Source organism: Zophobas morio, unplaced genomic scaffold, assembly GCF_036711695.1.
Source record: "Zophobas morio isolate AGI-343-1 ecotype UQ-CSIRO unplaced genomic scaffold, CSIRO_AGI_Zmor_V1 ptg000030l, whole genome shotgun sequence".
Lineage (NCBI taxonomy): Eukaryota > Metazoa > Arthropoda > Insecta > Coleoptera > Tenebrionidae > Zophobas > Zophobas morio.
In genome coordinates this window covers 16,257,439-16,277,293 of record NW_026972135.1, presented here as the reverse complement: position 1 = coordinate 16,277,293, position 19,855 = coordinate 16,257,439, and the positions used below count along the sequence as shown (strand labels likewise).

At 38.1% G+C, this 19,855-nt stretch overlaps 1 protein-coding gene and 1 long non-coding RNA gene across 2 annotated transcripts in view; one reads left to right on the top strand and one right to left on the bottom strand.

The window, feature by feature from the left end:
* The window catches only part of LOC135138159 (UNC93-like protein), a 58,078-nt gene that overhangs the window by 14,971 nt on the left and 23,252 nt on the right, over window positions 1–19,855 (bottom strand). Inside the window, 3 exon segments of the mRNA XM_064068051.1 lie at window positions 18,267–19,034; window positions 19,036–19,094; window positions 19,306–19,645. Of these exon segments, the coding sequence (XP_063924121.1) occupies window positions 18,267–19,034; window positions 19,036–19,094; window positions 19,306–19,533 (1,055 nt within the window). The 5' untranslated portion in view covers window positions 19,534–19,645.
* Window positions 6,461–7,726, top strand: LOC135139130 (uncharacterized). Its single transcript, XR_010282124.1, has 3 exons — window positions 6,461–6,960; window positions 7,014–7,226; window positions 7,272–7,726. It is a non-coding gene; the product is annotated as an uncharacterized LOC135139130 (long non-coding RNA).

The following is a 19,855-nucleotide window of genomic DNA, read 5'->3' as shown; positions in this document are numbered from 1 at the left end:
AGAAAATTTTATGCCGACTACCACAAGAGCGCAAACAGCCAACATGGAGGAACAACTGACAAAAATGATGAAAATGTTGAGCGAAAATCAAAGAATAATGGAAGAAAGTAGAAAAGAAGATCGAAGAATAATGGAAGAAAATAGAAAAGAAGATCGCAGAATAATGGAAGAAAATCAAAGAATAATGGAAGAAAGTAGAAAAGAAGATCGAAGAATAATGGAAGAAAATAGAAAAGAAGATCGCAGAATAATGGAAGAAAATCAAAGAATAATGGAAGAAAATTTAAAAGCTATGCAAACTACACTTTTGAACAGCCGAAGCGAAATCCTCCAAGTCGTGCGAAATGAAGTGGACGAGGTGAGAAATGAAATGGAAAACAAGATCAAGGAGCTCGAAGAAAGGTTGCAAACACCACGACCTACAATTGCGACCCCTGCAGAATTCAGTCCGGTGAGAGTTCAACCCCCTATTTTCGATGGGCAGACGTCGTGGACTACTTATAAGAAGCAATTTGAAGCTGCGGCCTTGTCGAATAGCTGGAATGACCAACAGAAAGCGACCGCTTTGGTAGTAGCACTACGAGGTGCGGCCCTGGAGATTCTACAGACATTATCAGAAGAGAACCAGAAGGACTATACCGCTTTGACGACCGCCCTCGAACTCAGATTTGGAGATGAACACCTCCGGCAAGTTTTCGTAGCGCAGCTTAAATCTAGGATTCAGAAGAGTAGTGAATCTCTTCAGGAGTTTGCGACTGATGTTAAACGTTTGGTATACCTCGCCTATCCTGAAGCTCCGCAAGACTTCCAAGACAGACTGGCAGCAGAAACCTTCGTAAACGGCGTAAGAGATAGTGAGGTAAGAAGAGTCCTGCAAATCTCCGGGTTCAAGAAACCATCCGAGGCGCTGATTCGAGCGTTAGAAGTGGACGCCGCATACAACAGCTCACCTCGTTCCAACGTTAAGATACGAGGCATTGGGGTTGAGGGCGAAGTAAACCCTATTCAAGAGAGTCTCGACAAAATGAGCGAGAACTTTGAGAAACTCGCCCGCGAAATAATTGCCGAAATCAAGACGGGCAGTTTTAGACAACATGGAGGGCGCCTAGAATGTTACAGGTGTGGGCGTCAAGGGCATGTTAGGAGGGATTGCCGTGTTAGATCGCCAGGGCCGATGAGGAGATCGCAGCCGCGACCTCGTCTACATCAGGAGCAGGAAAACTAAAGGCAGTCGGTACCTCGGGGCGCGTACTGGCTGCTAAAAGAGAAGCCCCAACAACTGTAATGGTTAGAAGTATCGCGGGGAGCGTCGATAGTCCGACAATCAGCGGAAAAATCAATGGACGGGAATCGAAGATCATCATCGACACAGGAGCCGAAGTGTCCCTTGCACGCAGATCCAGGTTACAAAATTGTCAGATTAAATCAGTATGTACCGCCACGAATGTGAAGACGGTCACGGGAGAAACAACACCGGTTCTGGGTACAGCGGTGGTGAATGTAGAACTCGGTCGACTCCGAATAAGGCATGAAGTTCTGGTGGCGGAAATCGCTGACGATTTCATTCTGGGAATGGACCTAATCAGCCGGTATGGTTTAATGATCGATCCAGAACAGAAAATTCTGCGTTTTGGAGCCGAAGAATTTGTGCTGGGACGTCCGAATGTGGAAGCTGCAACGGTCAGACTAGTGGTCTGTCAGACAACGAAGGTAGATGGTAATGCAGAAGTCATCGTCCCCGCCAGAGTAGAGACGAACCCCGGATACAGTTTGGGGATGGTGCAGCCGGCACATGACTCGACCCACAAGCTCCTGATCGCAAGCACCCTAGTCAAAACCGATCGTGACATACCCTTACGTGTGGCAAACGTGTTTCCCAATGCAGTCAATATTAGAAAAGGGGAGATTATCGGAATGTGTGAGCCAGTCGCCCGAGTATTGAACTGCGAGGAAGAAGACGTTGAGAATGAGTCTAAGGAAGGGGATACCAAAGGCTTGGAGGTCAACTGGAACCAGCTGTCTGCTCGTGAGAGAAAACTGGCCAAAGGACTCATTCGTAGGCACCGTAATGTCTTCGCCTCAGAGGAGGAACCATTCGGGAAGACCAACATCGTAGAACACCGAATAAACACTGGTGACACGCAACCGATCCGTCAGGCTCCTCGAAGACTACCCCTAGCCAAACAAGAAGAAGCTACAAGACTCGTGGACAACATGTTGAGAGATGGGGTAATTGAAGAATCCAACAGCGCGTGGTCATCTCCAGTAGTCTTGGTTACCAAGAAGGACGGGACTACCCGATTTTGCGTCGATTACAGGAAACTGAACGACGTCACGAAGAAAGACAGTTACCCCCTTCCTCGAATAGACGATACCTTGACGACCTTATCCGGCTCGGCGTGGTTTTCGACCTTGGACTTGAAGAGTGGCTACTGGCAAGTAGGCTTGCACCCGGACGACAAAGAAAAGACTGCGTTCTCCACCGGAAGTGGCCTCTATCACTTCACCGTTATGCCCTTCGGATTATGTAATGCGCCAGCAACATTCGAGCGGCTGATGGAGATGGTGCTGAAAGGATTGACATGGAAGACCTGTCTGGTATACCTCGACGACGTCATGATTATGGGCAAAACGTTTGACGACCATCTGAAGAATCTCGAGGAGGTGCTAGAACGAATGGAGAAGGCTCGTTTGAAACTAAATCCCAAGAAATGCTCGCTCTTCCAGAAAAGAGTCGAATTCCTGGGCCATATCGTGTCGGAGAAAGGAATAGAAACCAACCCGACGAAAGTTCTTGCTATCCGGGATTGGCCCATACCAAGAGACAAGCATGAACTACGAAGCTTCTTGGGACTCTGCACATATTACCGACGATTTGTAGAAGGGTATGCCGACATCGCAGCACCGTTACACCAACTGACGGAGCAGAAGGCGACTTTCAAGTGGAGCAGTACATGTGAGATGGCCTTTAAGAGACTGAAGACGGCTTTGTGCACCAGCCCCATTTTGGCTTACCCCAGGGACAAAGGAATGTTCGTCCTCGATACCGATGCGAGTAACTCGGGAATTGGGGCCGTATTGTCGCAGATACAAGATGGGGAGGAAAGGGTTATCGAATATTTTAGCAAATTACATTCCAAACCAGAGAGAAATTACTGTGCCACAAGGAAGGAACTACTAGCCATTGTCAAAGCCGTCAACCACTTCCACAAGTATCTATACGGACAGGAGTTTCTGATCAGGACCGACCACGCTGCCCTCTCGTGGCTACTGCGGATAAAGAATCCCGAGGGCCAAGTAGCGCGTTGGCTGGAAAGACTACAGCAGTACCACTTTAGGATCAAGCACCGAGCGGGTCGACTTCACAACAACGCTGACGCTTTGTCAAGACGTCCGTGTGGAGAGTGCAAGCACTGCGACAGGATCGACGCGGAAGAAGGGAACCTGCCCGTTCGTCGGACGATTTTTGAGCAAGATGAAGAATGGACAACGGCGCGGTTAAAGCGTGAGCAAGAAGCAGACGACATAATCGGACCAATACTAAAGTGGAAGGAGGAAGGAGTCGAACGACCCGGCTGGGCAGAATTGTCCGACCAATCCCCCAGTTTGAAGGCGTTATGGGCCCAATGGGATTCCTTGGTCATGGAAAATGGGCTCTTGAAGCGAAAGTGGGAGAGTCCTGATGGGCGTACCTCTAAGACGATGCTGGTCCTCCCCAAGGTAAAGGTTTCCAAGGTCTTAGAGGAAGTTCATGCCGGAACATCTGGAGCCCACTTCGGAGTGAACAAAACTTTGTCGAAAATCCGGGAGAGGTTTTATTGGGTAGGTCATCGTGACGATGTCGAAAGTTGGTGTCGCAAGTGTACGACGTGTGCGGCCAGCCAAGGTCCTCATACCAGGGCGAGGGGAAAGATGAAGAAATATAATGTTGGGGCACCTTTCGAAAGAATCGCCATCGATGTGGCCGGTCCGTTCCCTGTAACAAACGACGGCAACAAGTTTATCCTGGTGGCTAGCGACTACTTCAGCAAGTGGCCAGATGCCTATGCCATTCCAAATCAGGAAGCCGTCACGGTCGCGAAAGTACTGGTTGACAATTGGATCAGTAGGTTTGGCGTCCCCTTGGAACTTCACTCAGACCAGGGACGCAATTTCGAATCCAACGTCTTCCAAAGAGTGATGCAGCTACTGGGAATACGTAAGACAAGGACAACGCCACTACACCCACAGTCCGACGGCATGGTGGAAAGGTTCAATCGGACTATGGAGCAACACCTTTCGAAAGTGGTAGAAGAGCACCAAAGGGATTGGGACCAGCACCTTCCACTATTCCTGCTGGCCTACCGCGCAGCTATCCACGACACCACGGGCCAAACACCTGCTCACGTTGTATTTGGGAAGGAACTGCGGCTGCCCTGTGACCTAGTCTTTGGATTGCCATCCGAAGAACCAATGGAAGTACGTGACTACGTGGACGAACTGAAAGAGAAGTTGGTCAACGTGCATGAACTAGTGAGGGGCCGGATCAAGATTGCCAGTGACCGAATGAAGACCCGTTATGATGTGAAGGCCAACTGTGGCGGATTCCAGGAAGATGACTTAGTGTGGCTGTATAACCCCCGACGGAAGAAGGGACGTTGCCCAAAACTGGCTCCTGACTGGGAAGGTCCATACACTATCGTCACTAGAATAAATGACGTAGTTTATCGGATCCAACGTGGACCAAAGACGAAGATGAAGATCGTTCATCTCGATCGACTAAAACGGTACGAAGGAAACAACGAAGACGCTTCCGATCGGGACGATCGGATTTGAAGAGGGGGGCAGTGTTACGAAATACACCCTTACGCCGCCCCAGTACGACGCCTATGGCGGTCGAGAGCCTTCTGGACGTACGCACGGCGCTGATGGGTGAATCATCGCTGTTGACGGCCGAGAGGCGGGCGCATAAAGACAGGTCTGGAGCGTCTCGAAGCGGCGTCCAGGGGAGTCTCGAAGCGGAGTCGCGATGGATGTTCGTGAAGGATCTCGATCAGAGACTATGGGTTTAAATAGAGGCGACCGTAGGTAATGGATTCAATCATCGAGTGAAGACAGTCGAGAGCGCCGGAATAATTTCTGTACATATTCGTCGCAATAGATAGTGTTGTAATTCGACCTGAAGAAATAAATTTTTTTTTGAGTTTTACCAACACCCGATTTATTATTCGTCCGTCAATCGTAACAGTATTATATCACCAGCTCTCCATGATCCTTATATCCCACATTTACCGAAGCGATAATTCTGTTATGCCGAATCGTGGTAGAAATAATTTCGATAAGCTGTACGAGGTGCCTAATTTTTAATTTTTGAACTCAAATTTCCAATACTGTCGGCAACTGTATCAAAGAGTAATAGCCGATGAAAATGTCATCAGACTAAAAGGTCGAAGTTCAATAAAGCAGTAGCTATATGTCAAAAAGCCGGTCAAGGCTATGAGGTATCGATGTTGGTAGAACCAACAGGCTATTGTTGGAATTTTGAAAGATACGCCAGAAAAGCGGAAACGAAGTAGAAAAAGATTTGGGCATTGATATCCGAAATTAAGACAACCTTCAAATAAATATATCCCTATACATAACGTGCTGTTATAAATTCCTCCAGTAAATATGCTATTTGGTCATATGTAAATCTGACAGAGCTGCGACGAGAACAGTGTTAGTGATTTATATACTAGCAGTTTCCTTATCTAAGTAATTATCATAATTCGTAGGTAACCCTGAATCTAAGACTATAACAAAAAGTCAAAAATTGTGGCCTTTTTATTGATTATGTAATTATGAAGAGTTTATTGCATATAAGTTGCTGGATGTGGATTTTAAAATTACTTTAAAAAATTTTCAAAGGATAATAGAAGGCGTCGTGGTTAACCTTTTCGTAAGAAATCTATATTATATCACGTAACACTGTGTTTGGGAAAATCTAAATCTTTTTTTGAATCATACCACGAAAACAATTTTTTGTAATCCACAAATAACTTTTCTATAACAACAAAAATTGCTCTTATTAAAACCTCTTCTTGTAAAAGTTGAGATTAAATTTATGTTTCAAAATAAATTTCATTATGTTAGATAGTCTTCGTCAAAGCTATTCCCTAGTCCCCTAGGTAAGTTACAGTATTGGGGTTAGTTTCTTTGATAGAACCTTTAACATGAAACATCATGCCTATAAATAATTCATGCTGTAAGTGTTCTATTCAAAGTTCAGTACGAACAGTGGCGGCTCGTGGGCGTAATTTACACACTTGTTCTGAATATAAAGATCCAATAGTGACAATGCGCCAGATGCATTTCGAAGATCTGTTCGAGAATATATTTAAATTACTTCGAACTCTGTGTTTAACCTCTTAGTTAATTAGTGGAAAAGCTTCTGTTAAAGTAGTAAATTCATTAGTTGGAATTTTTTTATTAATCGTCCCAAAGTGAACAAACTTCTACAGCTAAGACGAGGTAATTATTAAATTATTACACTCGAGCCATTCATTTTCATTCAGTTTGCCTTTTAGCACTTTTTGTCGTCAAAATGCCAGGTAAATAGATTTCGTTGAAAATCAAAATTTATCCCGCTAAATGAATTGTAATTGTGTGTGCTTGTGTAATTAATTACAGTCGCAAATTATTCTCTTTTTGACAATGTTGACATAAAAATGTTTTGTTGCACTGAAAGGTACGTATTTGATTTCGATAAAAACGGTATAAACATGAGTGGCCCATTTCTAATTTTGATAATAAAAATGGAAAATCATTCCGAAGAAGCTTCTGAATTAGTGGCGGCGGACGAAACAAGGTATAAATTGCTGCCTCAAAAATCTAAAAATCGTTGTGAAATCGAATATCAGTTGTTTAAGTCTGGATGAGAGAAAACCAGGTAAATGTAATTAAATTAACGAGACACTGATACTGGCATACTTTAACGAACATGTATGTTATTCCCCAGCTTGTAATTATCAGAGACTGAGTAAATCTTTTTTCAGGCTAAAACATATCAATTTCTAATTTGAAACACTCCATTAGTTAAAGGAAAAAAAAACGTAAATATTAAATTGTACAGAAAGTTCATATATTTTCTGAAAATTAATCGGGTTAGTCACCAGACTAAGAAAGCAATGGTAAATGATAAATAAGGAAATGTGCTTTAGTTTTTTTGAAGGTTCCTTATGAGATGCACAACTTCAGTCATGATTAAAGTAAGAAAATCACATATTTGCTTTCTATAATATCCATGATTTTAGATTATAGATTGCTCCTTTATGTGGAATTTTTGGAGCTTGTCGAAGGGAGGATGGTTTAGAAGACGGAGGCTCTGTTCTTGTAATTAATTAATCTCCGGCTTCGACTTCTATAAAAAAGCTGTTGCTTTGCACACATCGTCGTTGTTTCTTACAATACATGAAGAATGGAGCACTGTACAAATCGTGGGAAAAATATTTTTGGAAGTACTCCGAAAACAGTTGCACAGTATCTTCAACTTCCCGACGCAAGCAAGTATACTGGTCACACCTTCTGCAGGACCTCTGCCATGTTACTAGCCGGTAATGGATATTACACGTATAGAAGACTCAATCGCACGACAACCAAGATTGTCCAATTAATTTCGGGTTCAGAAGAACATCATCAAATAAACTTATAGAAAAGAAAATCAGTATGATTTCTAAAACATGACCATTGACCATTTGATGAATGTATCTAACAGGGTTCCGGAAATGATTGTGAAATTACGAGAAATTAGTCTCGTCAAGGAATTATATTCAACAACGTATCAGATATTGTACTTGTATTATTATCTTTTCAATCAAGCGTTTGCCTGAAGTATTTTACGGCCAACGGTCTTTGTCTGTTTTTTTTTACTTCCCGAGCGTAAGCGAAGGAAGTATTGTAATCGAGTCTATCGGACGAATGGCCACTTTATTGTTTTCTCGACATTTTATGACCCCTACAGTACGAAACAAGTAGTCACCCGTTTCCGTCTGTCTGTCTGTCGATTTTTATTAGACACGTAATCCCCAAAACTGCTAAACAGATTGTTGTCAAATTTTGTGTGTATATTAGAAATATCATGTAGATGGTTAAATGTTAACCAAAATTTGGCTAATCATCCCCATCAACAATTTGATGACGAAATTTGAATGAATGGTATTCTAAAATGATTTGAATGTTACACAAAAATATACTGATTTACTTGTAGTGTACGAATCCACTTTCAGTTTTTTCGCCAAACGTTCAAACTTTCGCAAAAACATTAGCAAGGTATAATAGCGTTTTATTCCTGACATGGTTTGAACGTCTCTGTGGCGCAATAGGTGTATTGGAGATAATGGCGACCTGCGGTACTGCGATTGTGGTTCGATGCCGGACTTGGCCCTTTCCTTTTTTTATTGCATTGGTATAACGCTGTGACTATTTTTCTTTTATGCTGTGACTAGAATTATCCATGTTAATGACGTCATCATAAATTTTTTATTGGTCGAATTAAAAACGAGTCACCACATTTTGTCGAAAATGTGAAGAATGCGAACGTCTTTATATTTATAATAATGATAAAATAAGAATTCAGAGCATTCAAATAGACCTAAGTTCTACGTGACATTCTTTCGATGTATAATCATAAATAAACACTTGAGCTTCAGATTGTTATTATCTACTGCTGAAAGACAACGAGTGTTATTTATGGCTCAGGTTTTTACTTTACGGTGGTTAACACAGAACGAAAATCGTAAAATCAAATTTTATAATTTTTTTAAAGAGCTGGATTTGTCGGATTATGCATATAGCCTTCGAAAAATTTTTTACTGATCAAATTAAGAACCTCATTTGTCAGATTCGCTTATACAGTCACTCAAAAAAATTAATGAATCAGTTAATTTATTTTATTGAATAAATCAAGAATTGCAAAACTGAATGCTTTAAAATTTTGCAGACGCTTTAAAGTTATTGCAAGCATGGTAAATTGTTAGCCAAAATCTATCTGTTTATTTCCCCCAAAAAACTGACGACGTCATCTCAAAATTTTGCCGAAAAGATTCTACCCAAAATGTGCAAAATATGATGAGTTTTTATTTGTGATTTATCATTGCATTCATATTTTTCAGATTTGCTTAAAGAGGTGGCCCAAAAAAATTAATGAATGAGACAATTTATTTTATTGATTAAGTAAACAACGGCTCACCCTATTTTCCTAGAAAATTTTGGGAATATGTACAATATTATTATCTTTAGTAGGTATTACATTGCACCAATGCAAGTTGATACACGCGCCCTTGCAAAAATATTGATGACGTAATCACAAAATTGTGTAAAGAATAATATCAACTCGAAAATGCTGGATATGTTTCATTGTGCTTCAGGAGCGAGGGAAGTTCTGTCGAAACAACTTTCGACCATTTTTTTCAACAATGGTAACCCAAACGTAAACTGTCCTTTTTATTAGCGTTGTTCATAAAATAGTTATTTTTGTTATAAATAAACATAGTTTTTTGGGACGAATTTTGCTGTTTCCAGATGAGGCGAAGCCGAGTCCCAAAAAAGGTTTTAGGAACGTGTTACAAACATTTTTTTTGTTCAAGCTCCCGAAAACATCTCAATAAATCTCTTAATACGACTAATGTGACCAAAGCAAATACTTCTCGAAAATACATAGTGGACTAATAAATATAACTAAATCATCCCAGATGATTAGCAATAGTTGCCATGGTAACTTTTTGGGATTGAGTCCAAAAAAGACTCATTTTACGGACACATTTGAATCCGTAAAATAGCAGGATACAATTTTTTTTTTTGTAACCAGCCGTTTTTGCACGTGGTGTCATCATATTTTTTTAAATAGCAACTCCAATTGTAAATACGCATTTTTTCTGGGAAAAATTCTATTAAATTTGGAGAAATAAAAATTCGATTTATTGACACAATTTGAATCGAAATTCTAAAGCAAAACAACAACAAAACTACTGTGTTCAAACTGCCAACTACCCATCATATGGCATGTACTGGTGATATTGCCTATTTCTATTCGAATTCGGTTTTTGAGATCGTCCGAATTGTTTGGTTTGTTAATGTAGACCTTGATTTTAAATGCTCCCATAAAAAAAATCCAAAGTGTCATCGTCAGTCAGAGTAATAACCGCAAAAATATTTTAGGGATTGCTTTTGGCAGTTGGAAATTACAATATTTATTTTTTCCTCCAAGAAAATTTATCCTAGAACATTACTGTTAAAAATAGTAAGCTTCTAACTCGAACAAAGTTATCGTTCTTTGTAAAGGCTTTTCAATAGACGCAGAATGTGGTTAAAACCACAAGAAATAGTGTTCGATGAGCTCGACAAGACGCAATAAATATGAAAATAAGCTAGAGTAGGTCAGATCTAATTACTATTGCACGTCACGTCGACGTTAAAAAAACGCAAACATTATGAAAAGTGTAGCGTATCTAGTCTAAAATATAAATTATTCCAGTTGCGTTAAAAATACACGTTTCAATATATTGCAAAAATGCCATATAATTAAGTTTATTAAAGATACAGGCAAAGTAAGAGTAACAAGACACAAAAAATAAAAGTTGGTTTTATACAGGCTGTTTTTGAAATACATGTATGAAACAAATTGGTAACAGGTCTTGATGAGTATACCCCAAAAATAAAAAAAAAGTTCTAATAGAACTCTTCTCGTTTTTGAGACAAAAATCATTGAAATTTTACTCAAAAATTGTCCAAATAAAATTGAAGTATTTCCAATAAAAATGGCAAATTACACCAATGCAATATAAAATGGCAGATATGCCACTCTGAAACTTTAGTTTAATTTTTGTTTGGAATTTGTTAAAATTAGTTAATACGATTTGTTTCATTTTACTTTATTTGATTTTATAGTTTTGGAGTTAGACGTTAGACAAATTCAAAGTTCTTGATTTTTATTTACTTTGTTTTAAAAAATAATTAACGTTTCCCGATTTGAGTGTTATTGGACTAAAACTCTTGCCATTCACACAATATAGAAAAAATGCTTTCTGCAGATATCCGGAAAAATGTCCTAAATTAACTCCTTTTTCGGAGGTTTTACGGTTGTTGGTGAATGTCAGAAAACTTCAAGTTATTATCTTTCTTATCATAAATTCGTTTGATCCACTAAGCAAGTAAATTTGTATAAGATGCCTCATTTTTTTTTTTTTTAATGGCTCCTAAATATAGTTTACACTTTGTTTCGTTTTAGTCCGGCTAAAACGTAGCCAGCGTATATAAAGCATTTTGTGTGACATTATCAAAAGTAATACTATTATCCTTTCGGTCACTTGGCATGTTTACCTCTTGTTGAGAAACCTAATTGTTTTGAACTTAGAGCCTGAATTATTTGATAAAGGATTAACATTATTTTCATTTGTAGTTATTAACTTCCTTTTTACTTCCCTAGCGTAAGCAAAGGAAGTATTGTAATCGAGTCCGTCGACCGACTCTCTACTTTTTCGCGACGTTTCATGACCCCTACAGTACGAAGAAATGACTCTCCCGTTTCCGCCTGTTTGTCTGTCTGTCTGTCCGTCAGTCTGCCGTCCCGGATTTTTTTTAGACAGAAAATCTCCGAAAGTATTGGGCCGATTGTTGACAAATTTTGTATTTATATTAAGAATATCATGTAGATCGTAAAACGCTAACCAAAATTTGTTTAATCATCCCCACCAATAATGTGATGACACCACTTCAAAACTGTACGCAGTAAATGGGTTTTAAATTGTGTAAAATAACATAGTGTTACACATGCAGTTTATGATTCCGTATGTATTTTTACTCCAAACGTTCAGATTTTTGGAAAAAAGATCAAAATCATAAAACAACATTTTGTGATGTTATTTTGAATCTGCTAAACCGAATGCGTTGAAATTTTGCAGATATTTTAAGGTCATAATAGGCATGGTAAATTTTTTATCAAAATGACGACGTCAGTTCAAAATTTAGAAAATATGATGAGTCTGTACTTGTAATTAATCATTCTGTTCAAAGTTTTTGGATTTGAATACACATGGTAACTCAAAAAAATTAATGAATGCGGGTATTTATTTCATTCATTTAATCAAAAAGTACATAGCCGAATGCTACCAAATCTTGGAGAGGTTTTCAAGTAATTATAAGAATAGAAAATTTTTGATCAAAATGTATTTGCTCATCCCCACTTAAAAATTCATGACATCACCCCGAAATTTTGCTGCATAAATCCTATCTAAATTGTACAAAATATGATGAGTCTGTACTTGTGATTTATCATTTTATTCATATTTTTTGGATTCGCGTATACAGGGTGACTCAAACAAATTATCATTGTATTTCAGGAGCGAGGGAAGTTCTGTTGAAACAACTTTCGACCAATTTTTTAATCTTAGGATCCAGACACTGAATAATACAAAAAAAATCCGTAAACATCTGAATTGCAATGATTTCTTGTCTTTGTTTAAACTGCCCATAAACTTTGTAGAGAATCTTGGCTAAATTTCGAGGTGCACAAAAATTTGTAGTTTTTTGTGTTGAGAAAATAATCTTGTAAGTCTAAAATACTGTTGGCAGATAAATCTATTTTCTATATTGATATGCTTTATATTTCGCTATGTTTAATTCTGAAATAGACAAGATGTTACTTCTGGAAGATATCAACTCGAACCATTTACTAGTAGTTTTTAAAAGCCAAGCAGTTGTTGAATCTTTTTCATCTATTTCCCTATCTTCACTGCTCCTTCACTAAAATTTATCAGAGACTTTCATTTTATTTTTGTTAAGATGATGTACATAATATAAATCGGTCGTTAAGGAAGGATCTACTTTCAAATCATGATCCTTTCCAAAATTTGCAAAAATTTTAATATATTTCATTTATACTGAAAGGTAATTCATATTTTTGTACAATCTCTCATCAGGTAATATTATAATTTTGTTATTTACTAAAGCTGAACGAAGATTTTTAATTTTTACTTCCCGAGCGTAAGCAAAGGAAGTATTGTAATCGAGTCCGTCGGCCGACTCTCTACTTTTACGTTTTCTCGATCTTTCATGACCCCTAGAAGACGAAGAAATAGGTCTCCCATTTCCGTCTGTCTGTCCGTCTGTCCGTCTGTCCGTCTGTCCGTCTGTCCGTCTGTCCGTCTGTCCGTCCGTCTGTCCGTCTGTCCGTCTGTCCGTCTGTTGTCACGGATTTTTATTAGACAGATAATCTCCGAAAGTACTCGACCGATTGTTGTGAAATTTTGTACTTATATTAAGAATATCATGTAGATGGTAAAACGCTAACCAAAATTTGTCGAATCATCCCCACCACTAAAGCGATGACGTCACTTCAAAATTGTACATAGTAAATGGGTTTTCAATTGTATAAAATAACATAGTCCTACACATGTAGTTTACAACTCTGAATCGACTTTTCACCCGAAACGTCCAGATTTTTGGAAAAAAAATCAAAATTATAAAACAACATTTTGAAATTTAATTTTTAATCTGCTAACCAGAATGCTTTGAAATGTTGCAGATGTTTTAAGGCTATAAAGAGCATCATAAATCTTTAGTCAAAAAATATTTGCTTATCCCCTCCAAAAACTTGATGACGTCAGCTCAAAAGTTTGTGGAATAAATCATATCTAAAATGTACAAAATATGATGAGTCTGTACTTGTGAACTATCACTCCATTAATATTTTTTGGATTTGCATATACAGGGTGACTCAAAAAAATTAATGAATGCGTAAATATATTTTATTGATTTAATCAGGAACTACAAAACCGAATGCTCTGAAATCTTGCAGATGTTTTAAGGTCATAAAGAGCATAATAAATGTTTAGTCAAAATATATTTGCTTATCCCCTCCAAAAACTTGATGACGTCAGCTCGAAAGTTTGCCGAATAAATCATATCTAAAATGTACAAAAAATGATGAGCCTGTACTTGTCATTTATCACTCCATTCATATTTTTTGGATTTGCATATACAGAGTGACTCAAAAAAATTAATGAATGCGTAAATTTATTTTATTGATTTAATCAGGAACTACAAAACCGAATGCTTTGAAATCTTGCAGATGTTTTAAGGTTATAAAGAGCATAATAAATTTTTAGTCAAAATATATTTGGTTATCTTCTACAAAAAACTGATGACGTCAGCTCAAAAGTTTTCCGAATAAATCGTATCTAAAATGTACAAAATATGATGAGTCTGTACTTGTGATTTATCATTCCATTCATATTTTTGGATTTGCATATGCAGGGTGACTCAAAAAAATTAATGAAGGCGTGAATTTATTTTATCGATTTAATCAGGAATTACAAAACCGAATGCTTTGAAATCTTGGGAATATTTTAAAGTTATTATAAGCATGGTAAACTTTTGTTCAAAATGTATTTGTTCATCCCTCCTAAAAAAATTGATGACGTCACCCTTAAATTTTGCTGAATAAATCCTATCTAAAATGCAAAAAATATGATGAGTTTGTACTTGTGATTTATCATTCCATTCATATTTTTTAGATTTTCTTAAGAGGTGGTTCAAAAAAATTAATGAAGTCAATTTATTTTATTGATTAAATTAAAGGCAACACTTATTATTAGTATTACACCCCAACCAACCCAATTTGGTAGACACAAAATTTGTTAAAGGAAAAACTCGGTTGAAACATAAGGGTAGCACGCTTATTTACATCGACTTTAACATTACAGACCTGCATTTGTTTTATGCGTTCACTTGATTCCGCGAATGTGAAATAGACATGTTTATAATCAACCAATTGTGAATTTCACCGTCAAGAATTAAAATAAAACCCAATGTTTTATATAATAAGCGGAAGTCGAAGCAATAAAACCGACGGTCGTTTTGTTTACAGTTTCTGTGTTTGGCTCTCACGTATGCTGTTACGCCTGTCATCTTAAATTAACAATGTTTATACATACACGATTTTCAGTTGCCTCTGATACGTAGGTATACGTGAGTAAATTGTTTCGTTATTTTATTGATTATTACAAATCAATATTCAAACGACCCAATTCATTTTCCCGAAAATTTGAGAATATAATAATTTTATTCTTAGTATTACACTACATCTATCCCAACTGATATACGTGTCCTTGCAAAAATGTTGATGACGTCATCGCAATTTTTTTTTAAATTCCCACTACAAAAATGTAATGAGAAAAAAAACACAATAGGCATGCAGTCGTCAAGTTTCCGACAGCGAGGGAAGTACTGTCTAAACTCTTTAGACCAATTTTTTTTTTACTGCTGTCAACTAGATTCAGCATAAAGTTTTGTACCCCAAATTTACTGCATGCTATGCCAAAACCTTTTCAAATTGATCGATTTCAGATGTTATATTTGTCAAATTAAGTCCAACACAATATTGATTTCCTGGAGTTATTGTTGTTTCATCCAAAAATAAACAGCAGTCTTTTTCAAAGTGATTTAAAGCTTCCATTTTAATACATAGTTAATTAAAAAAAAATCATAGACGACCCTTGGCATAAATTTAATATCCTGCCCTTTTATATTTAATGTGCTTAAGTACGCCAGTGGATAGTTAAATTTTGAAAGAGTTAGATAATAACCAGAGTATCCGTAGCAAAATTTAATTTTTAAGATTTTTCTAGATCTTTTTATCCCATCTTCTTAAATTTTTAGTTTTACATAAATTTCACCTTTATTAACATTATTTCCAAATTTTCCAAACATGTGTGGGAAAGCAGAGAAAAATGTTGTGCCTCGGTGGGATTCGAACCCACGTCTCCAAGCAATCCGGGCTGGTATGCTAACCGCTACACTACGAGACGACTTATCTTTACTCTGCTTTACCCGCGTGTTATTGTGCCGCCACAGTACTCCCCCCCCAGCGACACAGCGCGCGGTCGTGCTGGGGTGCGAAGGAGATAGTTGCTGGCGTCGCTCCTGCCACTCTTACGTTCGTCGTTCGAACCCTGGCGGTGCTGCGGACCCCGAACACAGCGGGCACAGGGCGGTGGCAGAAGGATGTTGCGTGCGCGTTGCCTGTCGGTGGTCACCAATGTGGGAAAGCAGAGAAAAATGTTGTGCCTCGGTGGGATTCGAACCCACGTCTCCAAGCAATCCGGGCTGGTATGCTAACCGCTACACTACGAGACGACTTATCTTTACTCTGCTTTACCCGCGTGTTATTGTGCCGCCACACATGTTTAACTTCAAATTCAGACTTGAAATTTCAGATTTTAAATTAATAATGTCTCTGTCTTGTTCAAAAAACAGCTTTTGTTTACTACTTAATTGATTTTTTAACTTAGACACTTGAATCTTTAAACAGACGACTCTTTGTTTAACGATTTCTTGTTTCAGATTTTCTTGTTTAAGGACTTCGTGGTTAAAATCGTGTTTTTAAGTGCATCAATAATTTTTCGTTGAGTTTTTATACCAATGAATGGGATTATTTTTAAAGTCGTCCAAAAAACATGTACAGGAACTGTTCTCTTGAAAATGAACCTAAATAACGATAAAATGTATATACTAAAATAAGAAGTTAGATTCTTATAGGTACTTCACAAATTTTATAATTTTTAGGCTATTTCTAAAAAAAATTGGTCCAAGGTTACTTCGACAGAACTTCCATCCCTTGAAGTACACTAGTCTTCTTTAAAAAAGTATAAAAAATGTTTTTTATCTGATAACCTTTATACAGGATCTGTGGAATTCACACAAATACATCAAATAAAATGGCAACAGCTCTGCAGACAGCACGACTTCGCAAGTACGACTGCTACGTTTTTGTTGTGCAGTTTTTCGAAATCACTAAGTGTTATAGCACCCCCCAATCTATGCGCCACGGGAACACAAATTTCACTTATTATTTGATCATTATTAAATATCGCCGGGCACATTCTCTACTTTCAAGAAAATAGGAGGACTCATTCTTAATTTGATGAGTAAACAATTCTGTGATGGCATAATTAACATAGTCAAAACAGGCGGTTAAAGTTATTGTTACAGTCGAATAGGATGGTGTGAATATATTATTATTATAATTTTTATTAAATAAAGACAGGCATATTCTCACGTTTTCGAAAAAGTGGTGTAATTTGATCCAAATAAAAATTGCTCTGATGCCATAAATACACAATGCGAAAGAAAAAAAAAAACGAAAAGACAAATTTGGAATCAAACGCGCGATGTCCGGTCCGTATTTCTCACGCTCAACCAGTAGGTCACGATCCGCATGCTTTACGCTAATGGTAAACTACCAGTCATTATACCGTGCATTATGTGTTTGCAAAAATTTGGACGGTTAGGGAAAAACTCAAAGCGGATTCGTAAACCACACTTATAGGAGTATATTGTTGTATAACAGTTAAACCAAACAGAATTTTTTAAAATGACGTCATCAAATTGTTGGTGACGATAATTAGCAAAATTTTGGTTAATATTTAATCATTTACATGATACGTCTAATATATGTACAAAATTTGACAACAATTGGTCCAGCAGTTTCGGAGATTACGTACCTAATAAAAATGGATACAGACAGACAAACAGATAGTCAGACGGAAATGGGACACTACTTTTTTCGTACCATAGGGGTCATGAAACGTCGAGAAAAGATAATTCGTCCGATGGACTTGGATTATACTTCTTTAGCTTATACTTGGGAAGTAATGTTATTAAATTGATTAAAAGTTAATTTGACAGTTACCTATCCCCTGTATAATATGATCTTTTCGTCAAATTTGAAGTATTTTTGAGGTCAGTTGTTTTAACCTCAAAAAAATTAGACGAGTCACAGTGACAAGCGTGTCCTCACTCGTTATAAAAATTCATATCAAGGCACTCTAGACATAACATTTTTTTAGCATTTTACTTGTTATTATCGTTGTAATGGGGATTTTTGTGGCTTTATGGTTGCTAAGATCATAAAAGTGCCTGATGATTCATCAGTGGTGTCGAAAAATTCTGAATAGGGATCGATTATCCCCACACTAATTTTAATATCAGAAGGATCTTTTTCAGACCTCTTAGGTTCACTATACCTAGAACTCAAATTTTTTATACATGTATTTCAAACACCTTGTATATACACCTAGTTTTATCAATATAGGTCGACTTGAAAACGAGTTTCTTTGTTATTATTACTACGATACTAAATAGTTGGAATGTTTGTTCGTTATAAAACTTTGCACTCATGGTTCGTGCGTTCGCACAAAATATGTTTTACCTACACATGTTTCTATCTACTTTTTGCACTATATTAAACTAACCTCGTGCAGTTGGTGTCAACCGTAAAATTACTGCAACTCTCCGTGTCGTTTTTGACGTTAACGGCCGTCGAGTTGTCGAATATGTCTCCATATTCTTGATTGCTGATGTTGACCGTGTAGGTGATAAGTAGAGCGGATAAAACAGAACCTACAATAAGTCCAAAATCATGTGCAGCTTTAAACGCCCTCGCTAACCTTCTAATAATACACGTTTTCCTAATCGCTTTTGAATCGTCGTCGTCTTCGGAAAACATGTAACTAATTTTCGCTGAAAGAGTCATCAGGAAAGTGATTTGTGACGAAGCCAGCGGACCCAAAACCAATCCCAAAACTACGCACACAGGAAGAAGTAAGTAAAGCGACGGATAAAGATGAGAGACATAGAAAACGAGGAACACGACGTAGGAACAAAGAAAGACTAAATTCGTCCCAAGCTTCTGCACAACCGAGGGTCCGAAAACCGAGGAGGCCGCCGCGAAAAAATGTACCACGGCCAGCAAAAAAGATCCTATGTTAATGTTGATGGGTTTGAGGTAGTGCCTCAGGGGCATCGTCCACACTGAAACGCTCGTTTGGAGGGCGAGGAAAGGCAGGAAGGCGGCAGTGATGATTAAATGCGAGATGCAGAGAACCACGAGATTCGTTAATAGGAGACGGCGAGAGTACGGTGGTTCTTGTCTTGCTTGCGGATTGTTGTGAGTGTTGGAGCGCACCACGGCGATCAAACGACGGACCGAAGTCGCTCCGATGGAACTGTTCATGGAGTCTGATGGCATGGGCTAAATTTCGGGTTGAGCGGTTGGAAATCGGCGAGTAAGTGGCCATATGCTGAAATGAAAATTACTCGCTAGTCCAGTCAAAGGGGCGTCACAAAATAAGCAACCGTGGATTATGGACAGGCAGCGATTTTCGTTTTGGGTTGTGAATGTCAGCTGTAATAATAATTTACAACCTTATTTTCAATAAATTTCGAGAAAAAACTTTGCTGCCTATCCAAACTGTATTACGCTCAAAAATGAGGACACTTTTTCGATTTTACCTCCAGCATGAAGTCGTCGCAGGCTATTTTTGATTCGTGACCGTTGCTTCTTGCCTTTGTCATCCGAGCATGACCAGAGTAGCGGTGCAGAATTTTTGATTTTTCTTCTTGTGACAAAGTGGGCTGGCCGCCTCCGCACAGGTGACCCAACGCCGGTCCTGGTCGGTACGGCGATGGACCGCTCTGAGAGTCCTTTCCTAGTTCGTGTAGATTTGGCAGACTACCCATTGCTGATTTTAGTATTATCACATGATGGTCAGAAAGATTTTTTTTCCTATGGTAATTTGAAAGAATGAAGAAATGCGGCTTGTTTACTACCTGGTATTCATTTTATCTAAATCTGGAAAAAATTAGAAAGTAGAAAAGACGTGGAGAAATTGCCGAGTATCGGTACTTTAAAACAAACTTTATCTGCTTTAAATGTGCATATATACGCGGGGACAAGTTATTTTAGCCATATTTTTTAATGTGATTGTTCTTTTGTAATATATTTTTAATAAAGATGAATTGATTCGGCATACAGATAATACAGGGCTGCTTTCATTAATGT